Source organism: Canis lupus, chromosome 21, assembly GCF_048164855.1.
Source record: "Canis lupus baileyi chromosome 21, mCanLup2.hap1, whole genome shotgun sequence".
Lineage (NCBI taxonomy): Eukaryota > Metazoa > Chordata > Mammalia > Carnivora > Canidae > Canis > Canis lupus.
In genome coordinates, this window is record NC_132858.1 from 20397934 (window position 1) to 20411098 (window position 13165).

The following is a 13165-nucleotide window of genomic DNA, read 5'->3' on the forward strand; positions in this document are numbered from 1 at the left end:
ATATAACAATACCAAATAGCATCAAATACGTAAGAATGGAAACAGGTATAAGACCTTTACAATGCTGAGAGAAAATGAAGACCTAAACAACAAAAAGATACACTATATTTATAGATTCAAACCATCTCCAATGTTATCAATTCTCCTTCAAATTGGTCTATACATTCAATACAATTCCAGTGGAGTATTTTGTCCAGTAGAAAACACCATACTCATATATATATATATATATATATATATAGAGAGAGAGAGAGAGAGAGAGAGAGAGATACTAAAGACTTAAATTGGCCAAGGTAAACATTAAAAAGAACAAAACTGGAGAAGCTTATTTCAAATATCAAGATTCATAAGTTTACAGTAAGAAAGTATTATATGTGGCAAATCTAGACAAAGAGACCAATGGAATCAAGAAACAGAGCTACACTTAGAAGGTTTTCTGATTTATAACTAAAGGTTTAGTACAGGCTAGTGGGAAAAGGATGCTCTTTTTAATTATTGGTGCTAGGTCAATGATAGGCATACTGGGGGCAAAAAAAAAAAAAAAAAACCCTGACCCCATAACCTCACCAAGTACAAACATTAATTTGAGAAAGATTACACACAAACATATGAATAGTAAAGCAATAATACTTCTAGCAGAAAATGGAGATTATCTTCATTACTTTTGGGTAAGGCTAAAATACTAACCCTAAAAGATTGATCAATCTGATTTTGCTAAAATTAAAAACTTCCCTATATTGAAAATACAATTTTTAAAAAGGCAAAAAAGTAGGGAGATATCTATCTATATAGAAAGATGTGGTGATGTCTAGATATATGTCTGGAAAAGAAACATTCAGAATATACAGGGAATTCCCAACAAATCATTTTTTAAAAAACTAACAAAAATTAAGCAAAAAAACATGATTTCACAAAAGAGGATATCCAACTGGCTGACACAAAAAATTCATCATCATTTTTTTATCAGGGAATTGGAAATTATAAGAGATATTACCATAAAACCATCACAGTAGCTAAAATTACAGGCAATACAAAAAGCTGAAAAAGATACGGAGCAACGTTAATCATTGCTGATGAATAAATTTACACAACAAATTTGGAAAACATTTGGGCAGTACCTAATATATACCCAATGATTCAGCAGTACTATTCCTGATCTATATGCCAGAGAAAGATATGCTTATATTCACTAAACAACATATACTGGAATATTCATAGCAGCTTTATTCATAATATCTCAAAACCATAAACAATCCAAATATTGGCCATTAGGAGAATGAATAAATTTTGGTATACTCTTAAAACAGGACACTACACAGCAATGAAAAGGAAAAAATACCAATATATGCAACAGGAATAAATCTCACAGACACAGTGAAAAAGACAAACACAAAAGATAATGATTCCATACATGTTATATGATTCCCTTTTTATTACTCACTTTTATGAAGGTCAAATATAAACAAAACTAATCAGTGCAGAGAGGTCAGAAAAGTTGCTAAATTTGTGGGGCAGGTATTTGAGCCCAAGTAGTAGTTACACAAGTATATTTTTATTTGTAGAAATCCATCACATGGTAGGCACACATGCACTCATGTGCATATGTATCACTCATTCAATCAATCAATCAATCAATCAAGGCCAGAGAGGATGGGATCAAACAAAAATAGATAAGATTGGCTTTTTATAGAAGTTGGGACAGTTTCTCCAACATAGCAAGAAGGAAAGCAAGATCGGTTCATATATTGGTAGTTCTGTCAGTTTGATGGTAGAAAAATGACGGAGCTGTTGCTCCAAGTTTTTATATTCTCAGTCTCATGAGTTGAGGTCGTGCATGAGAAGAGATTGTGAACTCTCACCATAAAGCAGGCTGGTAAACTGAGAAGCAGTTATAGATGTATTAGTCCTGTTGCTACTATAAAAAAAACCTACTGTAAAGTTAGGCTTGAAACAACATAAATTTATTATCTAACATTTCAAACTATACTATAAAACTATAGTAATCAAAACAGTATGGTACTGACATAAAAATCGACACACAAATCAATGGAACAGAGAGCCCAGAAATAAATTGACACTTACATGGTTAATTAATCTATGACAAAGGAGGCAAGAATATAAAATGCGGGAAAGACAATCTCTTCCATTAATGGTGTTGAGAAAACTGGTCAGCTACATGCAACAGAACAAAACCGGGTCATTTTCTTATACCATATACAAAATTAAACTCAAAATGGATTAAAGATTTATGACCCAAAACCAAAATTCCTAAAAAGAGAACATAGGCAGCAATCCCTTGGATGTCAGTCTTAACAATATTTTCTGGATCTGTCTCCTCAGGAGGGAAACACTATTAAGGAAAACCATGAACAAAATGAAAAGGCAATGTATTAGTTGGAAGAAGATAATTTGCAAATGATATATCTAAAAAGGGATGAATTTCCAAAATATATAAAGAACTCATACAACTTAACACCAAAAAAATCCCACAAATAATCCAATTAGGGGGATCCCTAGGTGGCTCAGTGGTTTAGCGCCTGCCTTCGGCCCAGGGTGTGATCCCGGAGTCCCGCAATCGAGTCCCACGTGAGGCTACCTGCATGGAGCCTGCGTCTCCCCATGTGTGTCTCTGCCTCTCTCTCTCTCTCTCTGTGTCTCTCATGAATAAATAAATAAAATCTTAAAAAAAAAAAAAGAAAATAGAGAGGACTAAAAATGTAGACATTTTTCCAAAGAAGACATATAGATGGCCAACAAACATATGACAAGATACTCAACATTAAAAAAAAAAAGATGCTCAACATTACTAATCATCAGGGAAATGCAAATCAAAACCATGAGAAACTACCTGACACCAGTCAGAATGGCTGTATCAAAAAAGGTAAGGACAAATGTTGGCCAGCATGCAGAGAAAAGAAAGCCCTTACACACTGCTAGTGGGAATGTAAACTGGTGCAGCAACTATGGAAAATAGTATGGAGGTTCCTCAAAAAGTTAAAAATAGAAATACCATACAACCCAGTAATTCCACTTCTGAATATTTACACAAAGGAAACAAAAATGCTAATTCAAAAAGATAGATGCATCCCTATGTTTACTGCAGTATTGACAATAGCCATTGTAAATATGCTTCCACATGGAAGCAAGCTAAGTGTCTATCGAAAGACAAATAGATAAAGATGTGGCATATATATGTGTGTATATACACACACAAACACACACAATGAAATAACACTCAGCCATAGGGGAAAAAAATGAAATCTTGCCATTGCCATTATGACAACATGGATAGACCTAGAGAGTATTATGTTAAGTGAAATAAGTTAGAAAAAGACAAATACCATATGATTTCATCTGTATATAGAAATTAAAAAACAAAAACAGAAATGGATTCATAAATACAGAGATTAAACTGGTGGTTGCCAGAGGAGATGGGGGTAGGAGAGATGGACAAACTAAATGAAGGGGACTAAGAGGCACAAACTTCTAGTTATAAAATAAATAAGTCAAAAGGATGAAAGTATAGCATAGAGAATATAATTAATGATATTGTAATAACTTTGTATGGTGATACATGGCAACTATACTTACCACACTGACCATTTTGTAATGCATATAATTGTTGAGTCACTATGTTATACACCTGAAACTAATATAATATTATATGCCAACTATAAAGGTCAATAATTCTTTTTTATTTTTTAAAATTTATTATCTTACAGTTTTTAGGTCAGAAATCTAATATGAGTCTCACTAAGCTAAAAATCAAGGTGTTGGTTGGGCTATGTTCCTTTTTGGGGCCCTAGGGGAGAATCCTTTCTATGCTTTTTCCAGCTTCTAAAACTGCACACATTCCTTAGCTTGTGGCCCCTTTCCTCCAACTTTGAAAGCCAGTAGCACTGTATCTCTGACTATTCTTCCACAGTCACATTTCCCTGACTCTCTTTCTTTTGTCACCTTCTTCCACTTTTACGGACCCTGGTGATTATTACACTGTACCCACCCAGAATATCTGTGATTATCTCCTCATTGAGGATCCTCAATTTAATTCCATTTGCAAAGGAACTCTTGCCTTGTAAGATAATATATTCACAGGTTCTGAAGATTAAGGACATGGACAGCTTGGGTGGAATGGTGGTATTATTCTACCCACTACCTACCACACCAGGACACCAACACACCAAACCAGTAATTATCAAAGTGTTGTCCCCAGAGCAGCAGAATGGGCATCATCTGGCAACTTGTTTGAAATGCAAATTCTTGGGCCAAATTCAAGATTTATGTAATTAGAAAATTGTGGAGTGTTGCTCAGCAATCTGTTTTAAAAAGTCCTCTAGGTGATTCTGAAGCACAGTAATGTTTAAGCTCTCAGGATGGCCATGGTCTTATCAAGCTTTGCATAGCCTTCCTTGATCATCTATCATTTACTGCTATGTGCCATTTTACTTACCTTATTCCATGTGTGCTGTGAAAAAAGTTGGGAAACTCTGGCATAAATAATTCTTATGCTATCTAGGAAATAGAATTTGTTGATTTTTATTCTCTATCACATTTACATTTTTAAGGAACTGAGTCATTAAAGAACAAATTCCTTTAAAGAGGAGCCTATGTACTCTATCAATTAATAGAAAAGCTAAGAAAAAAGAAATGAAAACTTAGAAATTGCGACTGTGTCACATAATAAAGGAAAAGAAGCAAAAAGTATTCTTCCCCAGAAACTTTTAAGATGCTCTGTTTAAAATACAGTAACACTCCATATAATGCTGGCATAAAGGCACAAGGTTGATACCTACTTTTAACAGTTATCTACATTATAGATCAAAAGATTTCTTCCTATAACACAAAGTGAGAAAACACTATGTGGGATGTAGGCAATAATGGTTTCTTTCACTACACATAAAAAACCCTCAATACCAACTAATATAACAACAACAACAACAAATACTTAGATAGTAATTATTGCCGTGTGCCAGGCATTGTTCTAATTATATATATTAACTCATTTAGTTCTTACAGTAATTCTTTGAGAACTTAAGTATCTCATTTTACAGATAAAAAACTGAGGTACAGAGAGGTTAAGAAACTATCCAAAAAAGCACAGCTCATAGGCAACTGTGTGAGCCATAACTCAAAATAAGACAAGTGGGTTCCCAAGTCCATCACTATGCTATAGGCACAGGAAAGAGAGAAGTCGAACTCATGTGAAAGCCACCTAGAAAGATGAAGAAGCTAAAAAGAAACTAGAGATTCCTCTATCCTTAGAAGTTTCTAGGAGCAGGAGTACACTCTGAGATCCTGATTTAGATCTAATCATGGAAGTAGCCTTAGAGTGATTTCAGAATACCCCAAATCACCAAAAACAAAACAAAACAAAACAAAAAACAACAAATCCAAACAAACTTAAAAAACCTCAGCTGATTGTTCAGGTCTGGAATTCCTTTGAAAAGAAGAGAAAGCATTGTTTCAGAAATATAGGGGAAGGAGTGCCAGGGTGTCTCAGTCAGTTAAGTGTCTGCCTTTGGGTCAAGTCCTGATCTCAGAGTCCTAGGATTGAGCCCCAAGTCTGGCTCCCTGCTTAGCAGGGAATCTGCTTCTCCCTCTTTCTGAGTGTGCACTCTCTCTCAAAATTAAAATCTTTAAAAAATAATGGGGGAAAAAAAAGTAAAGTATTAATGTTAATTGAGACTACTAATATATAGAAATTCATTCATTTTAAAGTATAAGCAAAGAACTGATTAAAATCATAACTTTTTTTGTTTTGATTAGAACAGTAAGTGAATTTATTAGTATTTAAAGAAATGTTCACATCCATACAAAGGAAGGAAGGAAAAGAGAAGTAAATCTGAAGGAGAAAAAAATCCTGACATCATAGTTTCACTACATTTTCCCTCATTTGGACAAGAATGACATTCCTGAGACTTCCTGTGATTTCTCAAATTCAAGAATATCTACACAAAATACTTTTTCCCCATATAATCATTATATATAAAATAACTGAGAGATATATGTCCATTTCAGACCCCATATAGAAGTTATGGTGACATGAAGAAAACAATAGACTCATTAAGACATGGATGCTGAGTGGTGTACTAGGCTCAAGAGCTAAATAATTCACTCTCACACAGCAGCCTCTCCATCAAAGTAATTCAAATTCCTACCATTTCAAAATCACCTTCAGAGCTACTCATGAATTGTTCAAATCTATAATGTTAAATCTACTGTAAGACTTGTGCAGAGGGTATTTTTCTAGAACTACAAATTAAGAAGTTCTGATCCCCATAATCTATGAAGATTTCATTTAAACCTATTTTTTAATGCATTTCCAGAGGAAATAATTGCCCTCACTTTAAGGTTTAAAGTATTCACTGCTTTAAATATGACCGTATCATCAAAAAACCTGAGAACCTAATTCAAAATCCAAATTCCCAGGCTCCCATCATAGAGCTAATGAATGAGAATCTGTGGGACGTGGGAGCAAGGCTACAGAATCTAGTTTTAATAAGCTCCCAGGAAGGAAGCCCCATAAAGAACTCTGTGCTGTCATTCGAGACCACTGAGACACACTCAGCATTTTTTGAAATTTGACAAAATTCAACCATCCATTATTTTTAAACTGAATGCTAACTTTGGGAGAACTCTAAATTTCATCATCAGATAAACTTTATCATGCTAACATTTCAATGATTTTTTTTTTAATCAAGTGTTATTTTCTGAAGTGTACTTTTTGTAAAATCAAAACTCATTTTATGTTTATAAACCATAAATAGTTAACACTTCTCATACAAAAACAGCTTTCAGGGCAGCCCGGGTGGCTCAGCGGTTTAGCGCCACCTTCAGCCCAGGGCGTGATCCTGGAGACCCAGGATCGAGTCCCACGTTGGGCTCCTGGCAGGGAGCCTGCTTCTCCCTCTGCCTGTGTCTGCCCCTCTCCCTCTCCCTCCCCTCCCTCCCTCTCTCTCTCTCTCTCTCTCTCTCTCTCTCTCTGTGTGTCTCTCATGAATAAATAAATAAAATCTAAAAAACAAACAAAAAACAGTTTTCAAAGAGTAAAACTATCTCATTCATTCACCAATAATCCTCCAATGACTCTATATGATCCACTGATTTCAGAACAATATACAAGTTGTATGTGCAATAGTTGAAGGGTATTCATTCAGATGCAAGAGTATCATTTAGCTTTATCACAGACGAGCTGTCACTGTGCCAGTATACAGTTCATGTATGACCCTTAAGAAAGAGTCTTATTAGTTGTCAAAAAAAAATTCAGAATCTCAAATAATCAAGAATTCCTTATTCCCATACTGCTTTTGTACATCTGACTTAACTCCTTTTTAAAAATTTCTTATTTCTCTCAGTCTATCTCTCTTTCTCTTATCTCTAAAATCACCTCCCTTCACCTTCTTGACGTCATTAGTCACTGTGCCAATAAATTTAGTATCTGTAGCTTTCAAAGATGAGTTACATTTCTCATAAGTTATCAATACAGTATTAAATTAATCTTCAATCTACCTGAAAATAATGTACATCATTGAGAAGACTTTATATGTTTATAGTGAATTTAATTAAGATGAATTTGGGGCTTTTGAAAGGAAATAACCATCTCTAATCAAATAATGCCTAAGATGGAGAAGGAATAAAACTAACTCTCAAGAGCCATTCAATAAACAGCTGAATAAAAAGCAAAAAAGTAAATATTGACTATGTTTAATAAAGCTTTGAGACAAATTATTTTGAAAGTTACTTTTAGGAAATAATTATAAAATACTATTAACTACCAGAAAAAGTTACCCTGAGACAATACACTACCTGGCAAAATAATCTGAAATTACACATAAACCAAAAATTTTATATTTAAAATACAAGTGATTATATTATAAAGATAAAAGGAATTTAGTCCACTTATTTCATGGATAGATCTATTCATTGTGACAGAATTTTAAATGAACACAATTTCAAACAGAAAAAATATAAATAAAAAAGTAAAAATATAAATAGAAGGCTAAAGAAATCCTTTACAAACTAACATAATACAGTTCAGTAAACATACTGTTAAGCTTTCTCACCCATTCATTTAAAATGTGACAACAAATGAAGAAACACATTTTGGAATATAATAGCTTGGAACCAGTTAAAACAAAATCCATTAATAATGACAAGTTTGCTAGGTAGGTTTGACCAAAGATCTCTACATAAATTTCTTATATTTACTGTTTTTTCTGATAAACATCTATATAGAAGAATAAAAGGTACTATACATAAACAGAGGCTACAAGTAAATCAATGCATTGTGTATAATGGATGATTACATTTTAATAATTCTTATAATTGCACAAATTATTTTATTCACCTATAGTTAAAATTTGAAGTTTAAAAACATTAAGATTAAGGTTTTATAATCTATTTTTAAATATAAAGCTACTAAACCAACAAGATAAAAATCAAGTTCTATGAATAAATATTTTAAAAGTAAGTACTCTAGGATCATAACACTGACAACACTAATTATCTTTTCTAGTCTTGGCAGTTATGTTGCATACTGTTTGGGTGACTGATGGGATAATTTCACTTCATTTTCCTTCAGTTTATTCTGGACCATGTAGGAGAAGAATATAAAAATAATTAACACCTCTAAACAAAATACTTGATAAAGTTTTTAGTTGAAATAAAATGCTTAAAAAAAACCTTAATTAACTAATACATGATTCTAGAGCAATTAACAACTAAACCTTTACTTGCTGAAGGAAAACTTTCACTAAGAATTTCTGATTTTAAAAAATCATCAATTCAGTATTAATATTAACTATTTTAGGACTTTTATCTATCAAGACCATACACTTACACTAAAAGCTCTTTTCATCAGTTTGAGCTAACGTTACATTAATTATCAAAAATATGTCTATATATTTTTATATCATTAAAGATTTTACTCACTAAAAAAACATTTAATCAGCAACAATCAAAGCAGTCAGAAACAGGTAAAATGTATGACAAAACAAGTTATTTCAGTTCCTTACACTTACAGACATTTTGATTAATTTATTGATAATGACCTTATATCTAAAAGAAAAAGTATTTAAATAATATTTAATCTCAAAAATAATACTTTATAAATAGTAAATACATTGTCATTTAACTGGAAAAAGTATAAAAGACATTAAAAACCAACTTTTTTATTTGAATATTTTAATAAATTTTAAGTCTTAACATATAGTTTATGTATGTCTTACATAATTTATAAGTCATATAGATTATAATTAGGATAAATATTAAAAATAATTAATAAAAAGCATATTCTTTGCCTTGATCACCTGATTTTTTGTTGTTGTTGTTTATAAAATTAATCACAGTTAGCGGGGTAGAAATCGCTTTGAGCTTCATGAATGACATCCAAGAGATGGGAAAGGATTAGTTCTCAGTTGCTGCCAGTTATAGCGCCAGGTGGCTTTTTCTGCAGTGAAGGTGTTACCGATAATCCCATTACACTGGTACTAAATCTTGCAGACATCAAAATTATCACCAAGGTTCCTTTTCATCCCATCCTTTCCAAATGACTGGAAGTCGCTTCACCTGAAAGAAGTCAAATCCACATGCAGCTGCTGTTTTAGAAGGCAGCAAACTCCCTGAGAATGCCAGTCGTGATTCAATTTTGCTGTGCTGGTGGCCCCCTATTCCCTGTCCAATAATACATCTGTTAAAAAATCCTACAGCTACAAATCAAGTTTAATCCTACCAGGGACCTCATGTTGGTCTTGTCTTCCAAAAAGGCAGCAGGTTCTGCTGTCTATCTCTGCTAGCGTCTGGGGAATACCCTTTAAATCCCAGCTCTACTTAGAAGAATAAGCTAAGGATCACAAAACATGACCTCAAAAACCCTGATATGACTATATTCTGACCCAGAGGCATTCATTCTAGGTGAAGATTAGAACTTTGCATAATAAGATTACACAGCAAGTGAATGATATCAAGGGACTATCCATATGCAGCCGCCTGGTTTTCTATAGACAGCCTGTGCTCTGCAATATGCAGTGCAGACGAAAAAGAGCTTGGTCTTTCTAGCTGAAATAAAATAGATTCACATAAATTAGTTGGCCATTTCCAGATTCCTAAATCCCCTATTACATCTTTTATTGACAGCTCCTGTGAGGATAGCACAAATGTTATTCCTTTTTATTCTGTGGTTCTATAACAATCATGCTCTGTAATTGAAATGTACATAGATTATGGCTCGAAATTAACATCTTGTTTGCTGTAATCTTGGATTACAATTGACTGTGTACATAATAAAATTAGGAAATCAATGGATGGATTTATCATCTCCAAGAAACTAGAGGTATTGTTTAAAGAATAGTTTAACATTTTGTGTCAATACTTTAAACACAGAAGTCACAGAGTAGTCAATAAAAATTTAAGTGAGTAAAAGAATACAACAGGCATTACGCAATATCTACATAAAAGTTAGATTACATAAAAATTAGTTCATTTCCCTCAAAATCCTAAAGTGTTAAAATTTTCAAAATGTGAAAAATTCAGAGATCTCATAACATAACGATTTTCTCTTGAAACCATACTTGAGCAAGGTTAATTACACATAAGTGGGTGCAGTAGCAGTATTTTATACACATCATCTTGATCATTTTATATTTTGAAATATTTGAATCAATTCAATTGTAATTCAAGGTTTTATAGTTCTTTAACTACATCTTTTTAAAGTATTTAGTGAAGTTCCCTCTACTTATATTTGAATATATACAGAACATTTAAAATGCATGGAATCCTAGAGAACTTTATGTTCAGTTTTTTCCTGTCAAGAAGTTTAAAGCTAAATGAACTCTAAGCAAACTTATATGAAAAGAGATACAATCACACAAACACCAATGCAAAAAATTTTTACAATGAGAAGAGGAGTTCTCAATTTTAGTTAAAAAAAAAAAAAAGCATTAAGACATGCATGCAATGGGATTCTTATAAAACTAAGATCCCTGGTATGCTTGAAATATATTTGACAACTTTGATTTGCCCACAACTGTTGAGGAGCATACTACATCCATTATATTAACCATTATTTCCTTATCATCACAATATATTTAAGCATATCTATTACAATATCTAAGTAGTCAGGAGTCAGAGGACATAATTATGATTTTGTGTATTAATCAGGCAGATATATACCATTAGTATCAGTCAGAGAGCTATAGAAAACACTGTATGTAATTTCAAGGACAGCCTGTGAATATTCTTTGGTCATCCTAAATAGGATATTACTAGAAAAGTAATGAGGAATGCAAAAAATATTTTGTTATGATATTTATATGCAGTACTTTAGAGCTACACTGTTCAATAAGGTAGACATTAGCTACATATGGATACTGAACACTGGAAATGTGACTAGTCCAAACTGAGATACACTTTAAGTATAAAATATACACTGGACTTTGAGGACATAAAAACAAAAAATAATAAAATATTTTATATTGATTACATGTTGAAAAGATGATATTTCAGATATAATGGATTAAATAAAATACATAAATGGCTTGCATTATATATCAATTGAACAGCATTGCATTAGCAGATCATAAATTTTCAATAACCCTAAATTGTGAAATTGCGTAACTAAAAAAAAATACTAAAGCAGAGGGTTATCATGGAAGAACAAACATTCCAATGCCAAATCTGATACATAAGCTTAGAAAAGAACAAAATGCTGTCATTTCCACCTGTATTTCATATCTCTACCTTAAGGGTAATGGGGGAGAAGGGACCAACCAAGCTGCTGATCATTATGTACCAGAAAACAATATTTTATAGTTACAAAAATGCTTTATTTAGTCTTGTAAGCATAGAATTTTACGAAAAAACATCTTGGGCAACTTCACTAAAGACTAGTTAGGTCTATATGTCACCATTAATTGAATCCAATAGACAGCAACTTCAAAAAACATTTCTAGATCAGAAAAGGCCATGATTTTTTTCTAAGGTGCTATATAATTATTTATATTCAAATTTTAAAAATACAAGTAATAACTGTACAGATTTGAAGCATTTAATGTATTTCAGTATTTTAGCAAAATAAAAAAGGTCAATTTCATAAATTATTAGAAATTCACTTTTCCATTATTCTTTTCATTATATCCATCATTGTAGGTTAAAAAATTCATTAATAAAAAGGGTTTAACAGAAAGAAAACTATAAATAGTTAAAATATAAAACATATACCTAATTTAGTTCAAGAAAGTTAATGGCAGATTTAGTATGACTAGACAATTGATGTCATACAATTAAAATACAAAGTCTATCTTTGTCACACACTGGAATATTATTTCAATGTAAACAATAGTATATAGGTATTAACTCATTGAAAAGTTGCTTTTCATAATTATTCCTTTATAATATTTATCTAAAATACTAAGACTAATGATGAATTATGAGTATCAATAAATAAGATGGATAAAAATCTAAATCAATTCTTTATGATCTAGCCATGTTTCTTTTTCCTAGCCTTTTAAAATTATGTAAGTTCTTTCCTTTTCTGGTAACAAGTATCATCACCGAGACACATAGACACAGAGACACACATAAAAACAAAATAATAACAATAAAAAAACTTTCTAAGCATCACTATATGAGTGTAATGATATTCAGTCTAAGTTAATCCCCAGACATCCAAATTCATGAATAAAAATTCATCAGTTTTAAATACACTGAGCCTATTAAGCAAGAACAAAAGCATATGCACAAAAGAGCTTTTAATATATTTCAAAGCCCACAAGAGCCGTGGTCTCATTAAAATTATAAATTACACAAACATGGAATGAAGATTCAAACTGCAGTGCAGCTAAGCAGATTACAGAAAACCCCGCGTTCCATATGATAACACACCATGGCCCTCCCAGATGGGGGCTTGGAACAAAAAGGCCATCACCACAGCTAGGGAAAACCTCCTTGTGATCTCTGGTTTCTGTTCAGCAGATGACAGCCAAATAATATGTTGATTATTCTGTTTGTGCTGCTAAGCTTGTAAGATGGAATAAAAGCGATATGATCTATTGTGAACCCAATGCTAATGTGTTGCTCCACTCATAAATAATATACTGAATTTATTTTGAAACTATCTTTTATCTGAATTTCAGTTTTTAAATGCATGAATTAAAATAAAAGCCAGGAT

At 32.3% G+C, this 13165-nt stretch overlaps 1 protein-coding gene across 7 annotated transcripts in view; it reads right to left on the bottom strand.

Annotated features, from left to right (window-relative positions):
• The window catches only part of IMMP1L (inner mitochondrial membrane peptidase subunit 1), an 82830-nt gene that overhangs the window by 41024 nt on the left and 28641 nt on the right, over nt 1–13165 (bottom strand). For 3 of the 7 annotated variants that reach the window (XM_072790993.1, XM_072790994.1, XM_072790995.1), the window contains exon 3: nt 9309–9567. The exons of the other annotated variants lie outside the window; for them this stretch is intronic. In XM_072790993.1, the coding sequence (XP_072647094.1) occupies nt 9309–9387 (79 nt within the window). In that variant the 5' untranslated portion in view covers nt 9388–9567. The remainder of the gene's footprint in view (nt 1–9308; nt 9568–13165) is intronic. 7 annotated transcript variants of the gene reach the window in all.